At 43.5% G+C, this 25,693-nt stretch overlaps 1 protein-coding gene across 12 annotated transcripts in view; it reads left to right on the plus strand.

Moving 5' to 3' along the window:
• LOC140391621 (ETS-related transcription factor Elf-1-like) overlaps positions 1–25,693 on the plus strand; it is a 247,651-nt gene that overhangs the window by 205,443 nt on the left and 16,515 nt on the right. For all 12 annotated transcript variants that reach the window (XM_072476285.1, XM_072476296.1, XM_072476292.1 and 9 more), the window contains 2 exons: positions 20,160–20,243; positions 24,651–24,843. In XM_072476285.1, the coding sequence (XP_072332386.1) occupies positions 20,160–20,243; positions 24,651–24,843 (277 nt within the window). The remainder of the gene's footprint in view (positions 1–20,159; positions 20,244–24,650; positions 24,844–25,693) is intronic.

A 25,693-nucleotide genomic window follows, 5' to 3' on the forward strand; every position in this document is an offset into this window, starting at 1 on the left:
TGTATGCTGTACAATAGGATAGGAAAGAGGGGGAAATATCATAGGAGATGGGTCTTTCCCTACAGGAAGCTATCCCATCAAAAAGTGGAAGTGCTTTGAGGTGACTCGTTGATGTCAGCATTTAAACAATGTGTGTCTAGTTGTGCGTTTTCCAGGCATTGGCAGGTCTCCCAGAATTAGCAAACATCAAAGTGAAAGTTGCTTTCTAGTAACTGTACGAGCATAGGTTTTCTTTCCCAGAGCTGACTCTCTGGGCTGGCAAGGCCAATAGGAGACCTGACTAAATTTGAGGGTCAAGCTGAAAATCAAGCTCTCTGGTGTGGAGTTGCACGGCCCCAACACCATCACTGGACTGCCACCGCATCAAGTAACATGGCCAGCCGCAAGTTCAGAAGAAGGTAAATTCCACGGAGAGGCAATGACAGCATAAAGACAGTACACCGCCATCTTTAGAATGTCCTCGTGTTTGGATGTAAGAGATCCCATGACACTCTGGTGGTAAATTATATCCCTAAAACAGCATCAGTAAAAAGATCATCGTGGTAGATTGCTGTTTATTGGGGCCTTGCTGCATGCAAATTGGCTGCCACATTTCCTCTGTTACAACAGTGACTATGGGGCCATTCTCCCAAATAATGATTTGTCATTTTGGGTGGGGAAAACGGTGAGAATTCCACTGGATGTTCCAGCCCGATTCCCATCGCAATCCACCCACGCTTAGTCAAATTTATTGGAGCTTGTGGAGATTCTCACCGAATTCTCCCACACTTTGAATTTTTTCTGGAGTGGTAACCTAAAGACACTGCCAAGACCGGCTCCTTGAAGAACAGGCACCGTTTTTAAAGGGTGCCCTGATCTCAAAGTTAAGTTGAAGGTACCCCACACCCACTACCCATCGCCATAACGATTCCCGCAGCCATGGGCAATGTGCTGAACCCTTGGCCCCACAGGAGCAACCTTCCCCAAATCACGAAATGTCCACATCACCCGCACCCCTCCCACATCATGCAGACATGAGGGTGACGCCCACCCCCCCACCCCAACCACCATCCATCCTCGCCGGCATCAGGACATTGTGCACCCCCCCCCACCCCAAGTCAGCGATACCCTGCAATGGGGTTGCCGAGGGGTACCCCACCTCCATCTGCTCCCTGCAGGCACACCCCCATCCCCTCAACTGGTTTCCATTTTTGGAAATGAGTTTTAATTCCCGCTGGCCTAACACCGCCTGCCAGGGCGATGAAGCCCGGGAGCTGGGAGACGGCGTTGAATGGGCTCAGTATATTGAAATGAGGCTCAGCATATTGAAATGAGTTTAAACATTCATTTGAATATGCGTCTGGTTTCACTAGTGCAGAACTCTAATCTTGCTGAAAAAAAGAGACCTGCTGCCTAAGCTTTTTGTCCTGCTCACGCCAGGATAGCTTGCAAGAAATTACCAACAATAAAGGGAACAATAATTCATGCTGTTTGAGCGGAGAGTGCTGATTGGTTAGCAAGTGGACTCTGATTGATGTAAACGTTGCCATGGAGAATGTACCAGGAAATAGCTAACTGCCCAGCTTTGTTCAAATTCATACTGGGCAAGTTGACTCTGATTGGGCCACACATTGCACCGGGAACCTCAGAATGACCGTTCCCTAAGCTTTTGTTTATTGAAAAAGGCACAATGTGTGGACGTGTCCCTTCTGCCTGCAATGGACAGGGCCCTGTGTGGAATATATGTGGCGTCTAGCACAGGCATTTTCAAAGTCGGGGTCATGATCCGCAGGTGGGTGGTGGGCGGGTGTCGGAAGGGTCGCGGAGCCATTCGTCATGGCGTTCCTGATTGCGCAAATTCGCACGCAACAGCCACAGCAGCCAGCTTTTAACAATGCCGACTGTGCGAGGCCTTCAAAATGACGGCCGCGACCATTAGGGGAAAAAAAGCGGGCACACTGCGCATGCGTGCCCGCTCATCAGTGCGCATGCACAGAACCATGTGGTTCCGCAGGCTCCAATAAGGAAAATTGATGATGCAGCATTTAAAGGCAAGATTTCACCCAAAATGTGAAGGTGTTTTTTTCCTAATTCTGTTATGAATTTCTTTTCTATTTCTGGTCCCCAAACCAACTGAGCTACCAGCACCTAAGTAGCCAAATCCTGCGTTACTCTGAATTACGTTGAATATAGCACCACATTCGGCCAACCAGCCCATGTCCACATTTCTGCTTCATTCGGAATACAATTGAGCATAAGGCACTATTCATACATGAGAGAAAACAAGTGGAGAAACAAAAGAACATTCTGGCCAGCCAATCAGCACACACCTCGGAATTGAATGAAATGCAAATTGATACAGGAGCAAATACCTTATCCCTCATGTCTTTCAAAATATGAAGCAGCTACTGGTCTGGCCAGGTGGACAGAAAAGCAGCAAATGGAATACAACCCAGGGAAATGTGAGGTGATGCATTTGGGGAGGTCAAACAAGGCAAAGAATGACACAATAAATAGGATACTGAGAAATGTAGAGGAAGGGAGGGACGTTGGAGTGAATGTCCGCAGATCCCTGAAGGTAGTTGGACAGATTGCCAAGGTGGTTAAGAAGGCATCTGGAACCCTTCCATTTATTAACCAAGGTAGGTTTGCGCAATCTGAGAAGCAGGAGAAGATTACTGCCTGAAGGGAGGCAGAGAGCAGGTTCTCTTTCCCCCCCCCCCCCCCCAGAACATCGACGTCACATGCTTTGGGCACGATTGCAATTCCTCCATTTTGTCAGCAGCAAACAAGGCAAGAGAAAATGGTGGGTCACGAAGGTCGGCTGGCGTGGGTCGCGAAGGTCGGACGGCTGGTAAAAATGGGTCCCCGGAAAAAAAATATGAAAAATACTGGTCTAGCATGTGTAAGTGCTAGACCCAGTGAATACTGCGGACCCAACTGACAATCTTAAATTGGTTTTCAGTGTAATTCTTCAGCACAGTATGGTGATATGCATCACTGTAAATACACAAGGGGTTAATGTAAATACACTAAGACTAAGTAAACACTAGAGGAAGCACCAGAGGCATTATGACATGCAGATATACAGCTAATGAACACAGAATAGGACACGACCAATGGGCAGTCAAGACACCCAGATGTGACACTACCACACGGGGACAACCCAATAAAAGGACAGGGCACACATGCTCTTCCTCGTTCCACAGGCGACACTCGGAGAGTATGACAGGGGCAGATCAGAAGCATCACACCCACCACGTGGCTTGGAGCAGACTGGTTAGTTAGACTGAGTTACTATAGCAAGATTAGCAGGAGAGTCGAACTCAAGTAGGAGAATTGTTAACTGTTCAATAAATATGTTAAACCTATCTCCAAGTCTGAACCTTCCTTTGTCAGAGCATGTATCAAGGAAGCAGCTTATGCTACATGAAGAAGCATAACACAACACACACAAAGGATAGTTGTCCAGTCGTGGAATCGCATCTAATGTTGGACACTGTTTTGAGTTTTGCAAGCACTGGCTGGTTGGGTACGCTCAGTACTTCACTGATCTGAACAGTCAAAAGGAAGTTGACGTTTTAATTCTCCAGTCGTTAGCGCTTACGGACTATATATCTGGCATCACCGAAATTCATATAGCACACTGTTCGTTTGTGTGATAGGCAGAACATCATTTTAGCTTGATGGCAGCACCCTGTTAGTGGAGAATACCATTCATGTTACTACTGCACAGTAGCAACGTGCAACATCTAGATTCACCTGTTGCCCAACTATTTTTAGACGCCTTACCAGGATAACCCGAGGTAGACTGGGTACTTTGCAGGACCGAAAGTGGCTGCTTTAGTCCCAATTCGTGAAGTTTGCACAATATACAGTGAACTATGATCTGATCTGCGTAGCCATTATCCTGTGGGGTGGTTTTGATGCACTCTTTTTCAACATCAAGCTGGTACGGTGAGCAGCCCTATTTAGGAGGCTGTCAATCAGGCCAAACCTGCAGCACATGGAGATGTCCTGTAGTCGTGAGAAGCATCAGGTAAATGGAATATTGTGTTTCTTTTGAAGTACTTAGTTTAAAGCTGACTCCGTGATTAAGATAGTAGAACTAGGTCGGTATCCCCAAAATAAAGTTACCTGGAGTGTTGGGATTTTCAATATCTGACCACTCATTTTTATAAACAAAAAAGAAAAATGAATTGCCAATCATGTGAAAAGTACGTGAAGCAATCACACAGTACTGCTCGAGTTTAAATCTTCCATTCAGCTTTGTGACACATGTGAAACACGTATCATGCTTGTTAACCCCTTTGTGCTATGATTCGATTTAAACAGACCGCCACTAAATCAAATCTGGACAGAAATTCTTCATAGTTGCTCCCCTTGTTAATAAAATCCATTAATTGAGAATATTATTCATTAAACTATTAAATGATCGGTTATTTTTGCAACATAAAAATGCAAAATATTCAGAAGCATCTTTAACATTGAAATTTTATTTTTCCCCGCAACTGGTTTTCGTTTTAAATTGAACCCCCAAGATCCTATTTCAGTGACTGACCACGACTTTTTTAATAATATGAAAAAGCCGATAGGCACAACAAGCCTGTCTTTTGCCAGACATCACCCTAGATATTGCAAACTCGCTGTATCTTTTAATCTTCATTCCCGCCCATAATATATGCAATTGTCTTTTGGGGCCATTGGCATTCTCTGCTTCCACTGCTTTCCCTGGTAACACATTGTATAACTGCCATATCCTTAAATAAATAAATCCCTGCAAAAAACAGACAATGCTGGAAATACTAGTGACATGGAAACAAACCTGTTGGACTTTAACCTGGTGTTGTAAAACTTTTTACTGTGCTCACCCCAGTCCAATGCCGGCATCTCCACATCATGGAAATACTTAGACCAGGCAGCATCTGTGGAGAGTGAGAAACAGTTACTTTTTCAGGTTGATGTTCTGATGAGAGATCATTGACTTAAAATGTTTAACTCTGTTTCTCTCCCCAGATGCTGCCTGTCCTGCTGAGAATTTCCAGCATTTTCTGTTATCATTTCAGATTTCCAGCATCCACAGTATTTTGCTTTTGTGTTAATGTGCTTACCATGTGCGGCGACAGTGCAAATCTAGCCCCTTTGTTCCCTCAGCTTGTGAAAAGATTAAAGGCATTGTAAAAGCACACCAGCATTTGGCTGAAAATAAACCTCCCATCTGTGCAATTGTAGCACCACGATACAAAGCAACCAAAGGAAATATTTCTTCCAACACTGACACTTTATACAACACTTCTTTTCATTTGTCCTCAATTCCTCTCCTCATTGGAAAATCTTTATGTGGATGTCTCTCAAACCTACCTTTACAATGACAGCAATTTACACAGTGCCTTATAATAAGGAAATGTCCCACAGTTCTTCACAAGAACATTATAAAATAAAGCATGCCACAAAGCTACATAAGGAGATGTTAGGTAAAATTACAAAAAGCATGGCCCAAGAGGTGGGCTTTACAAAGTTCCTTAAAGGTAGAAAATGTTGCTGGGAGGTGTAGGGAGGTAATTGCAGAGCTTTGGGGTCTAAGTAATTGAAGGCGCAGCCACAAATGGTGGCGCAGTAATGATTGGGAATGGACAAGAGGCAAGGATTGGAGGAGTGTAGATGTCTTGGGAGGTTTCTGGGGTTCGAGGATATTACCCAGATTCAGGGAGGGGTGCAAGGCCATGGGGGGTGAGAACTTTACAATGAAGATGTTACTTGTTGGGAGCCAAGATAGGTCAGTTAACTCAAGGGTATAGGGAATGGGACGTACTGTGAGTTAAGACAGAGAATTGGACATCCTTCAGTTTACAGAGGGTAGAATGTGGAAGACTAGCAAGGAGGTGTTGGAACATACAAATATAGAAGTAACAAAGGCATGGATGAGGTTTTCAGCAGAAGATTTGCTGAGACACAGGTGAAGTTGAATGATGTCAGGGAGATGAAAATAGGGAGTCTTGGAGATGGCACAAATATGGGATCAGAAGGCCAACCTAATAATAATCTTTTTATTGTCACAAGGAGACTTAGATTAACACTGCAATGAAGTTACTGTGAAAAGCCCCTAGTCGCCACATTCCGGCACCTGTTCGGGTACACGGAGGGAGAATTAAGAATTCTCAGCTGGTACGGGAATTGAACCTGCGCTGCTGGCCTTGTTCTGCATTTCAAACCAACTGTCTAGCCCAATGAGCTAAACCAACCAAACACCTTCTCTGCATTGGCCGCCCAATAGTAAAACAACAGGTTCAGCAGTGCCAGCCCACCCCCACCACCTGCCTCTCGCTCTGTAAGACCACCCTCCGAATCCAAGGAACTCGCCCTGCCCTTATAAATCCTGTTATAAGCAGCTCCAGCCACTGGAAAAACACTTTCGGCAGGAAGACTGGAAGGCACTGAAGGAAAAATAGGAATCTTGGCAATATATCCCTCTTAATCGCTTGCTTGCACCCAGCCTGTCAGAGACAATAGAAGGCTGTTCCATCTCTGCAAATCCGCTGTTACCTACTTTCCAAACTAGTAAAGTTCAGCTTACGAAGCTGTGCCCATTCCCGCACCACCTGGACACCCATCCCTGCCCCCGGGTCCCTTCCAAACAACAAAAGATCATCAGTGTACAATGACACCCTGTGCTTTACTCTTTTTCAACACCCACAATCCCTCCCCACTTATCCGAAGCCCTCAAGGTGATTGCCAATCGTCAATGCGAGCAACAACGGAGACATAGGACAGCCCTGCCTCATCCACCTATACAACCTGTAAGGACCCCAAACGCATGGTGTTAGTTCGCACACTAGCCAACGGTGCCTCATGCAACAGCCGCATCCATGTCACAAACCCAAACTTCTCCATAAGCAAGTATCTCCACTCAACCCTGTTGAAGGCCTTGTCTGCGTCCAAAGACACAATCAACTCCAGCCCTGGCCCCACCGCCGGTGCAAGAACCACATGAGTTGTAATGTGGTGGCCGGAAATGTATACAGAATCCCAGCTGTGACCTCACCAGCATTTTACACAGTTCCACCATGACATCCCTGCTTTCGTATTCAATACCTCGTCCAATAAAGGATAGCATTCCATATCCTTTCTTGACCTGCCACCTTCACGGACCTGTGGACATGTACTCCGTAGACTCTCACTTCCGCAACCCCTTTCAATATCTTACAGTTTATTGAGTAGTCCCTTGCTTTGTTTGCCCAATGCATTACCCCACACTTTGTTGGGGCTGCACTCAGTCAGTCAACTGAAGAATATTCAGTAACGCTCCTGACCTTTGCCTTGTTGATGGTGGACAGGTTTTGTGGAGTCAGGAGGTGAGTTGCTTACTGCAGAATTCCCAGTTCTGGCCTGCTGTTGTAGCCGCAGTATTTATATGGTTAGTCCAGTTAGGTTTCTGGCCAACGGTACTCCCCGGGATTCAGCAATGGTAATGTCAATGAAAACTAGTAGGAGATGATTAGATTCTCTCTTATTGGAGAAGGTATTGTCTGGCACTTGTGTTCATAAATTTTACTTTCCACTTACCAGACCAAGCCTGAATGTTGCTCAGGTCTTGCTGCATGGGAGTACAGTATCTGAGAGGTCCTGAATGGGACTGTGCAATCAAGAACAAAGAACAAAGAAAAGTACAGCACAGGAACAGGCCCTTCGGCCCTCCAAGCCCGTGCCGACCATGCTGCCCGACTAAACTACAATCTTCTACATTTCCGGTGTCCGTATCCCTCTATTCCCATCCTATTCATGTATTTGTCAAGATGCCCCTTAAATGTCACTATTGTCCTTGCTTCCACCACCACCGGCAACGAGTTCGAGGCACCCCTCTGTGTAAAAAAGCTTGTCTCGTACATCTACTCTAAACCTTGCCCCTCGCACCTTAAACCTATGCCCCCTAGTAATTGACCCCTCTACCCTGGGGAAAAGCCTCTTGACTATCCACTCTGTCTATGTCCCTCATATTTTGTGGACCTCTATCAGGTCGCCCCTCAACCTCTGGCGTTCCAGTGAGAACAAACTGAGTTTATTCAACCGCTCCTCAAAGCTAATGCCCTCCATACCAGACAACATTCTGGTAAATCTCTTCTGCACCCTCTCTAAAGCCTCCACATCCTTCTGGTAGTGTGGCGACCAGAATTGAACACTATACTCCAAGTGTGGCCTAACTAAGATTCTAAAATCAGCGATTTTAGATAATCAGTGAACAACCCCACCTCTGACCTTATGATGGTAGGGCAGTCATTGATGAAGCAGCTGAAGGTGGTTGGGCCGAGGACACAACTCTGAGAACTCCTTAGGCTGAGGTGATTGACCTCCAACAACTACATCAGCCTTTGTTCCTTTTTACTTTCTGTCCAATATATTATTTGCCTTGAGAATAAATGCTCTTGGTAGGTGCAAAACTACAATTTATTTGAAAGAAGGGAGAGATGAATCCATGAAGGAGGACTGCAGCAAAAACCACTTGTGAACCTCCCGCTTTAAGAAGTAGACTAGGATTTTCCAGCCCTGTTGTGGTGGGTTGCAGGGGATGTGGCAGTCCATGGACGTTTGGCGAGACTGGGAGATCCTGGCTGTGGGCAAGGCTGGAAAATCCAAGCCGTAGTGTTGACCTGATTGGGGTGCATCGGTGGACCTACTCTGTATGACGTGTTGGGAAAGACAGTGACAGAAAGAAGCTCAAGATCTGGAAAAGGGAGTGCAATGAAAAGAAAGTTGGCTGGCAATTAGTGTATGCATAATTAATAATTTGGGGCACACTAAAATTGAGCAATTGATGACACATGAGTTCTGAGTTTTTGTACACTATTCCTTTCATTGTCTAGATGCGAATTTCTTACTCAACTAATGATTACAGCATCTACCTTTCCTGTAACACTATTATGCAATTTATGTCCTGTTACTGCTTTGTTCTGTAAAAATGCACAACTAAAACTAGTAGCAAGATGTTGTGGGAAAATCGACCACTTCAGGAGTCAGACTTGCTGTGTCCAATTAATGCAGTTTATTGTTACACGAAGCTTCGGGAGAAAGCGTACGTACCCCGCGGTACGGTAGCCAGCCTTTCTCGTGGTTTGAATGGCAGTCATTCATTTTATACTTTGGGTTCACAATGGGCCCAGATACAAAACAATTATCACCTTGTTATCTTTAAACATTTTATAGATTGTACATCGCTATTTGTAAGCGTTTTGCCATTTACACATGGTTATAGTTAGAGGTTTAACAGGTTACAGGCAGCGGCAGGAAGGTAGTATCGATTGTCCCTTTGTTTTAGGAAATGGCCCAAGACATTCGTATTAGCATATCATTGTGCACACCTTGGCTGAAATCAGCTTTATTCAAGTGGTGTCCCGCATTTATGTATTTCTTAATCTTCCTGCCTGGCTCCCTTTGACCTGGATCTGTTCCTATCTGTCCCACTGGCACCCCGCTGGGCTCCAGGCATCAGTTATGCCTGCTTTCTTCTCTGTGTCTCCATCTTGTGTGTCAGGCAGCCATCATCTGTGCCAAGTGCCCTTCTGAACCATTTCCTACTTCACAAGGTATACAAAGAAATGGTTATCAGTAGTAGTTTTATGTTGATTCTTTATGTCACGCGTACTTTTATCCCCAAATCACTTCTGATTAGCTATTGGCTAGTTTGATAATGGAGCCTGCTATCTTTTGAGTAGGTGCAGTAGATGATTCTCTTTAATAATCACGGAATTGTAAAACGCTTGATCCATTTTTAATTTAATGAACTACTGTTCAATTTGTGCAGAATTAAATTGACAGTGTTGAATCATAGAATTTACAGTGCAGAAGGAGGCCATTCGGCCCATCGAGTCAGCACCGGCCCTTGGAAAGAGCACTCCACCTCAGCCCATACCTCCACCCTATCCCTACTGTCATGAGAATGTCGCTTTAAGAAATGGTTAGCTGCTCATGTTACTGCAGTGATATCAGAGTGTGGGTGGAGCTGAGCTCTGGTTCTGCTTTTTAGTTTCACTTTGAGAAAAGCTTGGGTGTGTCTCTGACTTTTTGGTTTCGTTTTTCAGGGTGTTGCAGCTGAAGTCAGCCAAAGCAGCTGTACTGTTGATCTCTCTGCCATGAACGACTATCTCTTAATCATTTGGTGAATTCAGAATTATAAATGTTTTCAGTATTGAATGTAAACCCTGATGTGCTTCTGTTTAAAGGTTGTTACATCTTTTGGATGTTAAAAGGACAGCTTGAAAGATTACTTAGTGTTGTATTCTTTGGGGGTTATCTTTGAATTAATGGTTGCTAAGATATTTACCTTGTTTTAAAAAGGTTAACTTGAGTTCATAGAATAAACATTGTTTTGCTTTAAAAAATAACGTTTCCATTTTTGAAGTACCACACTTGTCGAGTGGGCCGTGTGCTCCCCATACCACAACCTATTAAAAGTTGTGGGTCAGGTGAACTCCATGATACACTTTGGGATTCTCTAAGCCCTGACCCATAACAATTGGGGGCTCGAGGGGGATAAAAGTCTACCTATTAGATTGGCTTAGTGAACTTAAAGACAGTGAGGGGTGAACATATTGTGGTTGCTTTTCAGGTGTGGTATTTTAGTTTAAGTGGGGAGTGTGTTGTGGACAATGGCTCTTTCAGAGGCTCAGAAGTTTTTGGGCGTGGAGACGGTCACACGCAGTACCTGGAGCAGGCCACAGATTGCAGGGTTGCTGGGAGAGGTGGGTGCATATTTAAAAGTGCTTGTTTGCAGGTCGAGTGGCAGTTGGAGAGTCCACTTCCTGGAGCAGGCCTATTGACTCATTGGAAATCAGGCAGGGTACAAAAGGTGTGGCAGGAGTGCCTTTAGACACCGAGTGCTGATTGGAACAGAGTGCATCTGAGTTTAGGTGAGTGACTGAGTGCTGATTGGAACAGAGTGCATCTGAGTTTAGCTGAGTGACTGAGTTCGGGTGAGTGGCGAGAGAGGGCTGTGTTTTTGTTGGTGTTCGGGTTTATCCTTGAGGGTCTATAAAAAACGTTTTTTTTTAATTATTTAAATTAATTAACTAGTTGCATATGGCTGGACAGGTGATGTGCTGTTGCTGTATGATGATGGAACTGGTGGATCCCATTGAGACCGTCAGTGACCACATCTGCAGCAAGTGTTGGCTGCTCGAGGAACTTCGGCTCAGAATTGATGAGCTGGAGACCGAGCTGCACACACTGCGGCACATCAGGGAGGGGGAACATTACCTGGACGCTTTGTTTCAGGAGGCAGCCACACCCGGTAGAATAAGTTCTGATAATTCGGACAGTGGTCAGGGACAGAGTGGTGTGACTGCAAGGGAGGCAGTTAGGGGGATCCTGAGTTTAGGAGTTGAGCCTCAGCCCTTGACCTTGTCCAACAGGTATGAGGTACTTGCACCCTGTGTGGATGAGGTAGAGGGCTGTAGGGAGGATGCGTTAACTGACCTCTGCACCGTGGTACAGGAAGCCGTTCTAGACGGGGGAGCAAAAAGACAAGTGGTAGTTGTGGGGGATTCTATAATTAGGGGGATTGATGGCATCCTTTGTAAGCCAGATCGTGAGTCCCGCATGGTATGTTGCCTGCCCGGTGCCAGGGTGAGGGACATCTCTGATTGGCTTGAAAGGATTTTGGAGAGGGAGGGGGAGGATCCAGTTGTTGTGATCCACGTTGGGACTAACAACATAGGTAAGACTAGGAAAGAGGACCTGTTTGGGGATTATCAAACACTGGGGACTAAATTAAAGAACAGGTCCTCCAGGGTTATAATCTCTGGATTACTACCCGAGCCACGTGCCAATTGGCATAGGGTTGAGAAAATTAGGGAAGTTAACACGTGACTAAAGGAGTGGTGCGGGAAAGAGGGATTCCATTTCATGGGGCATTGGCATCAGTACTGGGGCAGGAGGGACCTGTACCGTTGGGACGGTCTTCACCTGAACCATTCTGGGGCCAGTGTTCTAGCGAATAGGATAAATAGGTTGGTCACAAGGACTTTAAACTAGCAAGTTGAGGGGAAGGGAAGGGTAAAGCTATGGACAGTATAATGGTTAATGGAGATCAAGGCAGCAGGTTACGTGACAGGTTATTATGTAGAGATATGGGTTCAAAGACGAGGAAAATTAGGAGAAAGGGTAAGAGGAAAAATAATTTGCGAAAAGTTACTGATCAAGGTGTTAGGATTCAGAACAAAGACATAAAAAGCAGCAGAAGTGTACTTTACCTGAATGCTCGTAGTATACGGAATAAGGTGAATGAGTTGATGGTGCAAATCATCGTGAATGACTATGATTTAGTGGCCATTACGGAAACATGGTTAAAGGATGGTCACGACTGGGAGTTAAATATCCAAGGGTATCAAACTATACAAAAGGATAGAATGGATGGTAAGGGCGGTGGTGTAGCTTTGTTGTTTAAGGATGGCATCCGGGCAATAGTAAGGGATGATATTGGTGCTATGGAGGACAAGGTTGAATCAATTTGGGTGGAAATCAGGAATAGAAAGGTGAAAAGGTCACTGATAGGAGTAGTCTATACTCCTATAGTAACCAAATAGTAACAGGATGGTAGGGCAGGCAATAAGCAAATAAATAACGGATGCATGTAGAAATGGTACAGCAGTTATCATGGGGGATTTTAATCTACATGACGATTGGTTTAACCAGGTTGGTAAAGGCAGCCTTGAGGAGGAGTTTATAGAATGTGTCCGGGATAATTTCCTGGAACAGTATGTAATGGAACCTACAAGGGAACAAGTGGTCCTAGATCTGGTCCTGTGTAATGAGGCAGGATTGATTAATGATCTCATAGTTCGAGATCCTCTTGGAAGGAGCGACCACAATATGGTGGAATTTAAAATACAGTTGGAGGGTGACCGGGTAAAATCAAACACTAGTGTTTTGTGCTTAAACAAATGCGATTACAATGGGATGAGAGAAGAACTAGCTAAGGTAGACTGGGAGCAAAGACTTCATGGTGAAGCAGTTGAGGAACAGTGGAGAACCTTCCGAGCGATCTTTCACAGTGTTCAGAAAAGCTTCATACCGACAAAAAAGAAAGACGGTAGAAAATTAGGGAAAAATCGACCGTGGATATCTAAGGAGGTGAGGGAGAGTATCAAATTGAAGGAAAAAACATAGAGTGGCAAAAATTAGTGGGAGACTAGAGGACTGTGAAGTCTTTAGGGGACAACAGAAAGCTACTAAAAAAGCTATAAAGAAGAGTAAGGTAGACTATGAAAGTAAACTTGCTCAGAACATAAAAGCGGATAGATAGTAAAAGCTTCTACAAATATATAAGACAAAAAAGAGTGGCTAAGGTAACTATTGGTCCTTTGGAAGATGAGAAAGGAGATTTAATAATAGGAGACGGGAAAATGGCTGAGGAGCTGAACAGGTTTTTTGGGTCAGTCTTCACAGTGGAAGACACAAATAACATGCCAGTGACTGATGGAAATAAAGATATGATGGGTGAGGACCTTGAGATGATTGTAATCACTAAGGAGGCAGTATTGGGCAAGCTAATGGGACTAAAGGTAGACCAGTCTCCTGGCCCTGATGGGATGCATCCCAGAGTGTTAAAAGAGATGGCTAGGGAAATTGTAAACGCACTAGTGATAATTTATCAAAATTCACAAGACTCTGGGGTGGTCCCAGAGGATTGGAAAGTAGCAAACGTGACAACACTGTTTAAAAAAGGAGGTCGGCAGAAAGCGGGTAATTATAGGCCGGTAAGCTTAACTTCGGTTGTATTGAAAATGCTGGAATCTATCATTAAGGAGGTAATAGCGGGGCACCTGGAGGGAAATTGTCCCATTGGGCAGACGCAGCATGGGTTCACAAAGGGTAGGTCGTGTCTGACTAATTTGGTAGAATTTTTTGAGGACGTTACCAGTGCAGTAGATAACGGGGAGCCAATGGATGTGGTATATTTGGATTTCCAGAAAGCTTTTGACAAGGTGCCACACAAAAGGTTGCAGCATAAACTAAAGATGCATGGCATTGAGGGTAAAGTGGTAGCATGGGTAGAGGATTGGTTAACTAATAGAAAGCAGAGAGTGGGGATAAATGGGTGTTTCTCTGGTTGGCAACCTGTAACTAGTGGGGTCCCTCAAGGATCAGTGTTGGGCCCGCAGTTGTTCACAATTTACATAGATGATTTGGAGTGGGACCAAGTGCAATGTGTCAAAGTTTGCAGATGACACTAAGATGAGTGGTAAAGCAAGAAGTGCAGAGGATACCGGAAGTCTGCAGAAGGACTTGGATAGGTTAGGTGAATGGGCTAGGGTCTGGCAGATGGAATTCAATGTTGGCAAGTGTGAGGCTATCCATTTTGGGAGGAATAACAGCAGAATGGATTATTATTTAAACATTAAGATGTTAAAACATGCTGCTGTGCAGAGGGACCTGGGTGTGCTGGTGCACGAGTCACAAAAAGTTGGTGTGCAGGTGCAACAGGTGATTAAGAAGGCTAATCGAGTTTTGTCTTTCATTGCGAGAGGGATGGAGTTCAAGACTAGGGAGGTTATGCTGCAATTGTATATGGTGTTGGTGAGGCCACATCTGGAGTATTGTGTCCAGTTTTGGTCTCCTCACCTGAGAAACGACATATTGGCACTGGAGGGAGTGCAGAGGAGATTCACTAGGTTGATCCCAGAGTTGAGGGGATTAGATTATGACGAGAGGTTGAGTAGACTGGGACTGTACTCATTGGAGATTAGAAGGATGCGGGGGGATCTTATTGAAACATATAAAATTATGAAGGGAATAGATAGGATAGATGCGGGCAGGTTGTTTCCACTGGTCACGAAAAGCAGAACTAGTGGGCATAGCCTCAAAATAAGGGGAAGTAGATTTAAGACCGAGTTTAGGAGGAACTTCTTCACCCAAAGGGTTGTGAATCTCTGGAATTCCTTGCCCAGTGAAGCAGTTGAGGCTCCTTCTTTAAACGTTTTTAAGAAAAAGATAGATACCTTTCTAAAGAATAAAGGGATTCAGGGATATGGTGTACGGGCCGGAGAGTGGAGCTGAATCCACAAAGATCAGCCATGATCTCATTAAATGGCGGAGCAGGCTCGAGGGGCCAGATGTCCTACTCCTGTTCCTAGTTCTTATGTTCTTATGGTCTTACGGACAGAGACTAAAAACAGAATTTTAGATTTGGCAAAAACATTGCAGTTAACATTACCTGACAAAATGCGAAAAGATGAGGTAATTATGGTGGTGGCTAAGCATTTAAAGTTGCCTGAGATACAGTCTGACTCATTAAAAATGGCAAAGATCCAGTTGCAGATTAAGCAAGTTGAACATGAAAAAGAATTAAAGCAGCTTGAATATGCAATGAGAGAAAAAGATAAAGAGAGACAGTTTGAACTTCAGAAATGGCCATGAAACATGACAGTCAGTTAAAATTGGCAGACGTAAAGGGAAACGTACAGTTGGATGATAGTGACGATGATGGTGAGAAAGAGCGTCATAGTCGAAGGCGTGGTGGGGATCTATTTAAATATGTGCAAGCATTGCCAAGGTTTGACGAGAAGGAGATAGAAGCCTTTTTCATTTCATTTGAGAAGGTAGCTAAACAAATGAAATGGCCACAGTACATGTGGGTATTACTGATTCAAACAAAGCTGGGTAGGTAGGGCGAGTGAAGTGTTTGCATCACTACCGGAGGAGGTATCTGGGACATAGGAGGTGAAAAAATCCATCATGGGTGCATATGAACTAGTGCCTGAAGCCTACAGACAAAGGTTGAGAACTTTAAGGAAAGAATTTGGTCAGACATACATGGAGTTTGAAAGGCTCAAACAGAGTAATTTTGAGAGGTGGATAAGGGCTTTGAAAATAGACCAAACGTATGAAGCTCTCAGAGACATTATTGTTTTGGAGGAGTTTAAAAATTCAATTCCTGATGTAGTGAGAATTCATGAGGAAGAGCAGAGGGTTAAAACTGCAAGGTTAGCAGCAGAAATGGCAGATGATTATGAATGAGTTCATAAATCAAAGCTTGGTTTCCGACATCAGTTTCAGCCTGTGAGGAATAGAAACTGGGGACATGAGAAAAGTGGTAAAAGTAAAGGTGATCTGATGGGAGATAATAAGGAGAGTGTACCTCAGATTAAAAAGGAGATCCAGGAGGGTGGAAAAGAAATGAAAAATTTTAAATGTTTTTACTGTAATAAACTAGGCCATGTAAAGTCACAGTTGGTGGTTGAAGAAAAGCACTGGGAAGGCTGATGTGGTAAAACAGGATAAGACAGTGGGGTTTGTTAAAGTGGTAAAGGAAAGCCCAAGTGAAGTGAAGGCGGTGCGAAAGATTATACAGCCTGATCAAGAGGTGATTGATGAGAAGGTGCCACATGTCTAAAGAATTTACTTGTGTGGGTAAAGTTTACTCATGTGTATCAGGAGGAGTAGGTAAAGAAGTCATAATTTTAAGAGATACGGGAGCTAGTCAGTCTTTAATGGTAAGAGATGAGGAGTTATGTAGTTTGGGAAGAATGTTGCCAGAAAAGATGGTAATATGTGGAATTCAGGGTGAGAGGAGTAGTGTTCCATTATATAAGGGAAGGTTGGAAAGTCCAGTGAAGAGGGGTGAAGTGGTAGTAGGAGTAATAGAGAAACTATCTTGTCCAGGAATACAGTTTATCTTGGGTAATGATATAGCTGGATCGCAGGTGGGAATGATGCCGACTGTGGTTGATAAGCCAGTAGAAAGCCAGTAGAAAATCAGACAACTGAAGTGTTGAGGGACGAATATCCTGGGATTTTTCCAGATTGTGTAGTAACAAGGTCACAAAGTCACAGGCTAAGACAAGAGGAGAAATCAAAGAGTGAAGATGAAGTTGAAGTTTAAATGCAATTGTCAGAAATGATTTTTGATCAGATGGTTGAAAAAGAACAAGAACAAGTGGAGGATGAGGCGGATATTTTTAGTTCAGGAAAATTTGCAGAGTTACAACAGAAAGATGTAGAAATAAAACTGATGTATCAGAAAGCGTACACGGAAGAGGAATCTGTGTGTATACCAGAGTGTTATTACCGTAAAAGTAATGTCTTGATGAGTAAATGGAGACCTTTACGTATGCAGGCAGATGAAAAGTGGGCAGAAGTTCATCAAGTAGTATTGCTGGTAGGGTGTAGAAAGGAGGTGTTGCGAGTTGCACATGGGGTACCAGTGGGAGGACATTTGGGAATAAGGAAAACTCAAGCTAAAATCCAAGAACATTTTTATTGGCCTGGACTACATAAAGATGTAGTTAAATTTTGTCAATCATGTCAAGTGATAGGGAAACCTCAAGCAGTGATACAGAGCCCTTAATACCCATTCCAGCATTTGAGGAACCTTTTACAAGGGTCCTAACTGATTGCGTAGGACCACTTCTGAAAACAAAAAGTGGGAATCCATATCTTTTGACTATAATGGATGTGTCTACTAGGTTTCCAGAGGCCATTCCAGTACGTAATATTACTGCTAAAAAGATTCTGGAGGAGTTACTTAAATACTTTACGAGATATGGACTACCCACCGAAATACAATCAGATCACGGATCAAATTTTACCTCCAGGTTATTCAAAGAAGTTATGGATAGTTTAGGAATAAAATAATTTAAATCAATTGCGTACCATCCAGAATCGCAGGGAGCTTTAGAAAGGTGGCATCAGACATTGAAGACAATGTTGAGGGCTTATTGTCAAGATTATCCAGAGCATTGGGATAAAGGAATTCCATTCGTACTGTTTGCAATTAGGGATGCACCAAATGAGTCAACCAAATGTAGTCCTTTTGAACTAATTTTTGGTCATGAGGTAAGAGGACCACTTAAATTGATTTAAGGAAAAATTGGTGAGTGAGAAATCGGAAATTACATAATTGGATTACGTGTCAGATTTTAGGGAATGATTAAATAGAGCAGGTGAATTGGCTAGACAACATTTAAAAGTTGCACACAATGTGATGAAGCAGGTAGTGGACAAGAGATCCAAAGTTCGTAGTTTTGCCAGTGGAGCAAGAGATCCAAAGTTCGTAGTTTTGCCAGTGGAGATGAAGTTTTTGTATTGTTACCAGTGGTAGGTGAATCTTTAAAAGCTAGGTTTTGTGGACCTTATCAGATTGAAAGGAAATTACGTGAGGTGAATTATGTGGTAAAAACACCAGATAGAAGGAAGACTCACCGAGTGTGTCATGTGAATATGCTTAAAAGGGAAGGGTAGAAAAAGGTAGGTTTTAATGATTCTAACTCAAAGTGACGAACCAAATCCAGATGACTGTGAATTTGACATACCTCAAATTAAATTAGAAAATGAGGATGTTCTTAAAAATTGGGATAAATTGTTGAGTTATCTTCCAAAGGAAAAATGAACTGATCTGAAAGAGTTATTGATATCACATGGGCAAGTTTGTCAAGATAAATTGGGAAGTACTAAAATGGCTATACATGATGTAGATGTGGGAAATGCTGTTCCAATCAAACAACATCCTTATCGACTTAACCCTTTAAAATTGGCACAGGTTAACAAAGAAATTGAATTCTCACCAGAAAAAGTATTCCACGATTGAGAAGGAGACTTTGGGTTTGGTGCTGGCTTTGCAACATTTTCACATTTATGTGGCCAGCAATCCCTCTGACACCGTTATATATACTGATCATAACCCGTTGACGTTTTTGGAGCGATTCCGTAATAATAACAATGCAAGGCTGTTTCGCTGGAGTGTACTGTTACAGCCATTTAATTTTAAAATAGTACATGTGGCAGGACAAGAAAACGTGATAGCTAATACTTTGTCACGAATGTGATGAACAGAAGGAATTTCAGTTGGAGGAAGAAGAATGAAAAAAAAAAAATGGACTATATTATTATACCTGTTTGCGTGTGTTGTTTTTTGAAACGAAAAGTATATTTACTGTGTGCATTTAAAGAATGGTGAAAAGGTGAAAAATGAAACCATCTTGAAGTTGATGGGGTTTTTTTTCTTGGGGCAAGGTGTCATGAGAATGTCGCTTTAAGAAATGGTTAACTGCTCGTATTACTGCAGTGATGTCAGAGTATGGGTGAGCTGAGCTCTGGTTCTGCTTTTTAGTTTCACTTTGAGAAAAGCTTGGGTGTGTCTCTGTCTTTTTGGTTTCGTTTTTCAGGGTGTTGCAGCTGAAGTCAGCCAAAGCAGCTGTACTGTTGATCTCTCTGCCATGAACGACTATCTCTTAATCATTTGGTAAATTCAGAATTATAAATGTTTTCAGTATTGAATGTAAACCCTGATGTGCTTTTGTTTAAAGGTTATTACATCTTTTGGATGTTAAAAGGACAGCTTAAAGGATTACTTAGTGTTGTATTCTTTGGGGGTTATCTTTGAATTAATTGTTGCTAAGATATTCCCTGTTTGTTTTAAAAAGGTTAACTTGAGTTTATAGAATAAACATTGTTTTGCTTTAAAAAATAACTTTTCCATTTTTGAAGTATCACACTTGTAGAGTGGGCCATGTGTTCCCCATACCACAATCTATTAAAAGTTGTGGGTCAGGTGAACTCCATGATACACTTTGGGATTCGCTAAGCCCTGACCCATAACACTACACCCTATCCCCATAACCCCGCCAACCTTTTTTGGACACTAAGGGCAATTTAGCATAGCCAATCCACCTAACCTGCACATCTTTGGACTGTGGGAGGAAACCGGAGCACCCGGAGGAAACCCACGAAAACACTGGGAGAACGTGCAGACAGACAGTGACCCAAGCCGGGAAGTGAACCTGGGACCCTGGAGCTGTGAAGCAACTGTGCTAACCACTATGCTACCCTGCTGTTGTTATCATTGGATCTGTCAGCATTGGGGAAATTATATTTCAGTGATATTTATGATCAAGAGATCATTGCAGTAAGCAAGCTTATTTGAACATGAGGGATGTATTTATTTTTAAATGAGATGTGACAAGTGTAAAATATATAGCCAATTTTTTTTAAACCGTGTATGGCAGGACTGTTATGTTTGCTAGTATTGTACAAATCTCGGACAACATCAACGGGCAACCTTGAGATTAGCAGAGACGTGTACATTCTTTTGTGTACATGCAATATATTTTCAGAACTAGATTCTTTTCAACCTGAAATTTTATTTGCAATAATTGCAAAGTAAATTGAAACTTTAAATATTTTGCTTCCAGGGAGGAAAACCAAAGCTATGCGACCAGTCTCAGCAATGACAAATCCCGACTTCCCTGTGAAAAGGAAGAACAAAGACGGCAAAGGTAATTATGAAAACTTGCTCAGAAGCGGAGGGTCTATATTTTTAAAAGATTCCAATTCATAGGATCCCTACAGTGCAGAAGGGGGCCACTCAGCCCATCGGGTCTGCACTGACACTCCGATAGAGCACTCTACCTAAGCCAAATCACCCACTATGTCCCCGTAATCCCACCCAACCCCCGAACACTAAGGGGCAATTTATCATGGCCAATCCACCTAACCTGCACATCTTTGGACTGTGGGAGGAAACCGGAGCACCCGGAGGAAACCCACGCACACACTGGAAGAACGTGAGAAAGTACAAACTCCACACAGTCACCTGAGTCGGAATCGAACTCGGGTCCCTGGCGCTGTGAGGTAGCAGTACATATATTGTACCACTGTGCCACCCACTGAAGATGCTAAGCTTGCCAAGCAGCCTCTGGATGGAGCACCATTGAACTCAGATCCTGGTTTACTGAAGCTTCCCGAATGAATTTGCAGTCCTCACAAAAACTTTCTGATGCACATCCATTGCTTTGAAAATGGATGGATTAAGACAATCAGCAGTGAACTTAAACTTTAAACATTAATTCTAATGTTCAACTGCTTTCTTAACATTTTCTCTCATTATTTCACACTATCTTTTAATTTTCATCGATAAAATCTCATCACATCTGGCATTTCTACAACGCAAGGAGAGTATCAGATCATAGAACATAGAACATTACAGCGCAGTACAGGCCCTTCGGCCCTCGATGTTGCGCCGACCTGCGAAACCACTCTAAAGCCCATCTACACTAATCCCTTATCGTCCATATGTCTATCCAATGACCATTTGAATGCCCTTGGTGTTGGCGAGTCCAGTACTGTTGCAGGCAGGGCATGCCATGACCTTACTACTCTCTGAGTAAAGAACCTACCTCTGACATCTGTCCTATATCTATTTCCCCTCAATTTAAAGCTATGTCCCCTCGTGCTAGTCATCACCATCCGAGGAAAAAGGCGCTCACTGTCCACCCTATCTAATCCTCTGATCATCTTGTATGCCTCAATTAAGTCATCTCTTAACCTTCTTCTCTCTAACGAAAACAGCCTCAAGTCCCTCAGCCTTTCCTATAAGATCTTCCCTCCATACCAGGCAACATTCTGGTAAATCTCCTCTGCACCCTTTCCAATGCTTCCACATTCCGACTTTAGTGTCATCTGCAAAATACGGAGGCATGGGATTCAGGGTGATTTAGCAGTTTGGATCAGAAATTGGCTAGCTGGAAGAGGACAAAGGGTGGAGGTTGATGGGAAATGTTCAGACTGGAGTCCAGTTACTAGTGGTGTACCACAAGGATCTGTTTTGGGGCCACTGCTGTTTGTCATTTTTATAAATGACCTGGAGGAGGGCGTAGAAGGAAGGGTGAGTAAATTTGCAGATGACACTAAAGTCGGTGGAGTTGTGGACAGTGCGGAAGGATGTTACAAGTTACAGAGGGACATAGATAAGCTGCGGCGCTGGGCTGAGAGGTGGCAAATGGAGTTTAATGCAGAAAAGTGTGAGGTGATTTATTTTGGAAGGAATAACAGGAAGACAGAGTACTGGGCTAATGGTAAGATTCTTGGCCGTGTGGATGAGCAGAGAGATCTTGGTGTCCATGTACATGGATCCCTGAAAGTTGCCACCCAGGTTGAGAGGGTTGTTAAGAAGGCGTACGGTGCGTTAGCGTTTATTGGTAGAGGGATTGAGTTTCGGAGCCATGAGGTCATGTTGCAGCTGTACAAAACTCTGGTGCGGCTGCATTTGGAATATTGCGTGCAATTCTGGTCGCCGCATTATAGGAAGGATGTGGAAGCATTGGAAAGGGTGCAGAGGAGATTTACCAGAATGTTGCCTGGTATGGAGGGAAGATCTTATGAGGATAGGCTGAGGGACTTGAGGCTGTTTTCGTTAGAGAGAAGAAGGTTAAGAGGTGACTTAATTGAGGCATACAAGATGATCAGAGGATTAGATAGGGTGGACAGTAAGAGCCTTTACCTCGGATGGTGATGTTTAGCACGAGGGGACATAGCTTTAAATTGAGGGGAGATAGATATAATGTCAGAGGTAGGTTCTTTACTCAGAGAGTAGTAAGGGTGTGGAATGCCCTGCCTGCAACAGTACTGGACTCGCCAACACCAAGGGCATTCAAATGGTCATTGGATAGACATATGGACGATAAGGGAATAGTGTAGATGGGCTTTAGAGTGGTTTCACAGGTCGGCACAACATCGAGGGCCGAAGGGCCTGTACTGCGCTGTAATGTTCTATGTTCTATATACACAACATCAATTGCCTTATCCTCATCCACCTGTTTGGTCACCTTCTCAAAGAACTCAATAAGGTTTGTGAGGCACGACCTACCCTTCACAAAACCATGTTGACTATCTCTAATGAAATTATTCCTTTCCAGATGATTATACACCCTATCTCTTATAAACCTTTCCAAGATTTTGCCCACAACAGAAGTGAGGCTCACTAGTCTATAGTTACCGGAGTTGTCTCTACTCCCCTTTTTGAACAAGGGGACAACATTTGCTAATCTTCAGTCTTCTGGCACTATTCCTGTAGACAAAGATGACTTAAAGATCAAAGGCTCAGCAATCTCCTCCCTAGCTTCCCAGAGAATCCTAGGATAAATCCCATCCGGCCCAGGGGACTTATCTATTTTCACACTTTCCAGAATTGCTAACACCTCTTCCTTCTGAACCTCAAGCCCTTCTAGTCTAGTAGCCTGAATCTCCGTATTCTCCTCGACAACACTGTCTTTTTCCTGTGTGAATACTGCCAAAAAATATTCATTTAGCACCTCTCCTATCTCCTCGGACTCCACGCACAACTTCCCACTACTGTCCTTCACTGGCCCTACTCTTCCCCTCATCATTCTTTTATTCCTGACATATCTATAGAAAGCTTTAGGGTTATCCTATCCCATCCCCTGCAGTTTTCCTCTCCATCCGACGCATCCTAAGTCTTGCCTCATCGCATCATAATTGTCTTTCCCCCAGATATAACTCTTGCCCTGCGGTATATACCTATCCCTTTCCATCACTAAAGTAAACGTAATCGAATTGTGGTCACTACCACCAAAGTGCTCACCTACCTCCAAATCTAACACCTGTCCTGGTTCATTACCCAGTACCAAATCCAATATGGCCTTGCCTCTCGTTGGCCTATCTACATACTGTGTCAGGAAACCCTCCTGCACACATTGGACAAAAATGGACCCATCTAAAGTGCTCGAACTATAGCGTTTCCAGTCAATATTTGGAAAGTTAAAGTCCCCCATAACAACGACCCTGTTGCTTTCGCTCCTATCCAGAATCATCTTTGCAATCCTTTCCTCTACATCTCTGGAACTTTTTGGAGGCCGATAGAAAACCCCTAACAGGGTGACCTCTCCTTCCCTGTTTCTTACCTCAGGCCATACTACCTCAGTAGACGAGTCCTCATCAAACGTCCTTTCTGCCGCCGTAATACTGTCCTTGACTAACAATGCCACCCCTCCCCCTCTTTTACCACCTTCCCTCAGCTTACTGAAATATCTAAACCCCGGCACCTGCAACAACCATTCCTGTCCCTGCTCTATCCATGTCTCCGAAATGGCTACAACATCGAAGTCCCAGGTACCAACCCATGCCGCAAGTTCACCCACCTTATTCCGGATGCTCCTGGCATTGAAGAAGACACACTTTAAACCACCTTCCTGCCTGCCGGTACACTGCTGCAACTTTGAAACGTTATTCATGACCTCACTACTCTCAACCTCCTGTATACTGGAGCTACAATTCAGGTTCCCAAGCCCCTGCTGAACTAATTTAAACGCTCCCAAAGAGCATTAGCAAATTTCCCCATGCACACGACAAGGGTGCTAATTACTGAAGACACCAGTCTTCACATCAGTCAGCACTGAAACATTAACAACTCGTGCTTTCTTCAAGAGTCGAAGCAATGACACTGCTTTCTTCTGTAGCATCTCAGTAGCTTTTGCGAGTTAATTTTCTCACACTTCACTTTCTGATTTGTTAAAAGAAAGGCAAATATTCTGGTCAACACATCCCATACCACAGGTCCAATCACATTTTCCTAATTTACCTCTCTCAATTTACAAATTTCCTGTACGTTAGTGTGCGGCCAGCTTCTCAAACATTTGGTGCAGCTCCACATACAAAAGCAGTCACAAGGTTGATGCTTTTGAGGAATATTGTGCCGTGCCTCGTAAACTTCCTATGCTCAGTTGTACTTCTCCTCCACTCCTTGTGAAGTTAATGTCCTGTAGATATAGATTTGGTACAAAAGGAGTCTCAAAAAATACACCTGTGGTAAAAATAGGCGATTGGTTCATTATACCTACAACTTATTTTAAATGTAAAAATTTAACCATATTATTGCATACTTGCAGGAAATACAATCTACCTCTGGGAATTCCTGCTGGCATTGCTTCAGGACAAGAGTACGTGTCCTCGATACATCAAATGGACTCAGAGAGAGAAGGGCATCTTCAAACTCGTTGACTCAAAAGCTGTGTCCAGACTCTGGGGCAAACACAAAAATAAACCAGACATGAACTACGAGACAATGGGTCGAGCTCTCCGGTGTGTTATTTTGATGTATTGAATAGAGTATGATAACCCATCATATATCAGTGAAGGGTCATTTCTGTTACTGGAATATATACGGTTGGAATGTTGCCGGTAACCATTTTATATTTTAATTTATGGGTCACATGTAGGTCAGATCGGATAAGAATATCCGATTTCCTTCCCTGAATGACATTAGTGAAGCATATTGGTTTTTACAACAATCTGGTAGTTTTATGGTCGTCATTATTGTGATTAGCTTTTCTTTCTAGATGAATTCAATTCTTCTTATTTCAGACTTCCCCATATTATATGGGGCTGCCACACTGCTGATTGATTACCCTGTCAGTCACCCAGTCTCTCCTGCATTTTATTTTCGCTGCAGCATCCATCCATCCATCTGATCTTGGACCTTCCTCTTTTTCTCCTTCCTGGCAGTCCTTTCTCCATCCACCTTTGTCCACAACATATGATCATACCATCGCAATCTCTTCTTGACTGGTTTATTTGAAGCTTCCACAGTCTTCACTGACCCCCCCCCCCCCCCCGACGCACTAGTTCCTGATATTGTCCTTTCTCATCGCTCTACACATCCATCTCGGCATTTGTATCTCATAGATAGCCAGTTGTTCCTCTCTTCCTGATGCTGCCCATGTGGTCCAGGTTTCTGTGCTATATAACAAGGCTGGTCTCATAACTGCCTTGAAAATTCTTTCCTTTAATTTCCGAAGAACTTTTCAATCACCTAACACTCCACTGCACTTTTTCCAGTTACTCCAATCAGAGCTAAAGCTACCTTAATTGTCCATTCTCTAACTATCATCTACCACCACTGAGTTAAAGTACCTGGGGCAATCACAATGTT

This window comes from Scyliorhinus torazame, chromosome 15 (genome assembly GCF_047496885.1).
Source record: "Scyliorhinus torazame isolate Kashiwa2021f chromosome 15, sScyTor2.1, whole genome shotgun sequence".
NCBI classification, from domain to species: domain Eukaryota; kingdom Metazoa; phylum Chordata; class Chondrichthyes; order Carcharhiniformes; family Scyliorhinidae; genus Scyliorhinus; species Scyliorhinus torazame.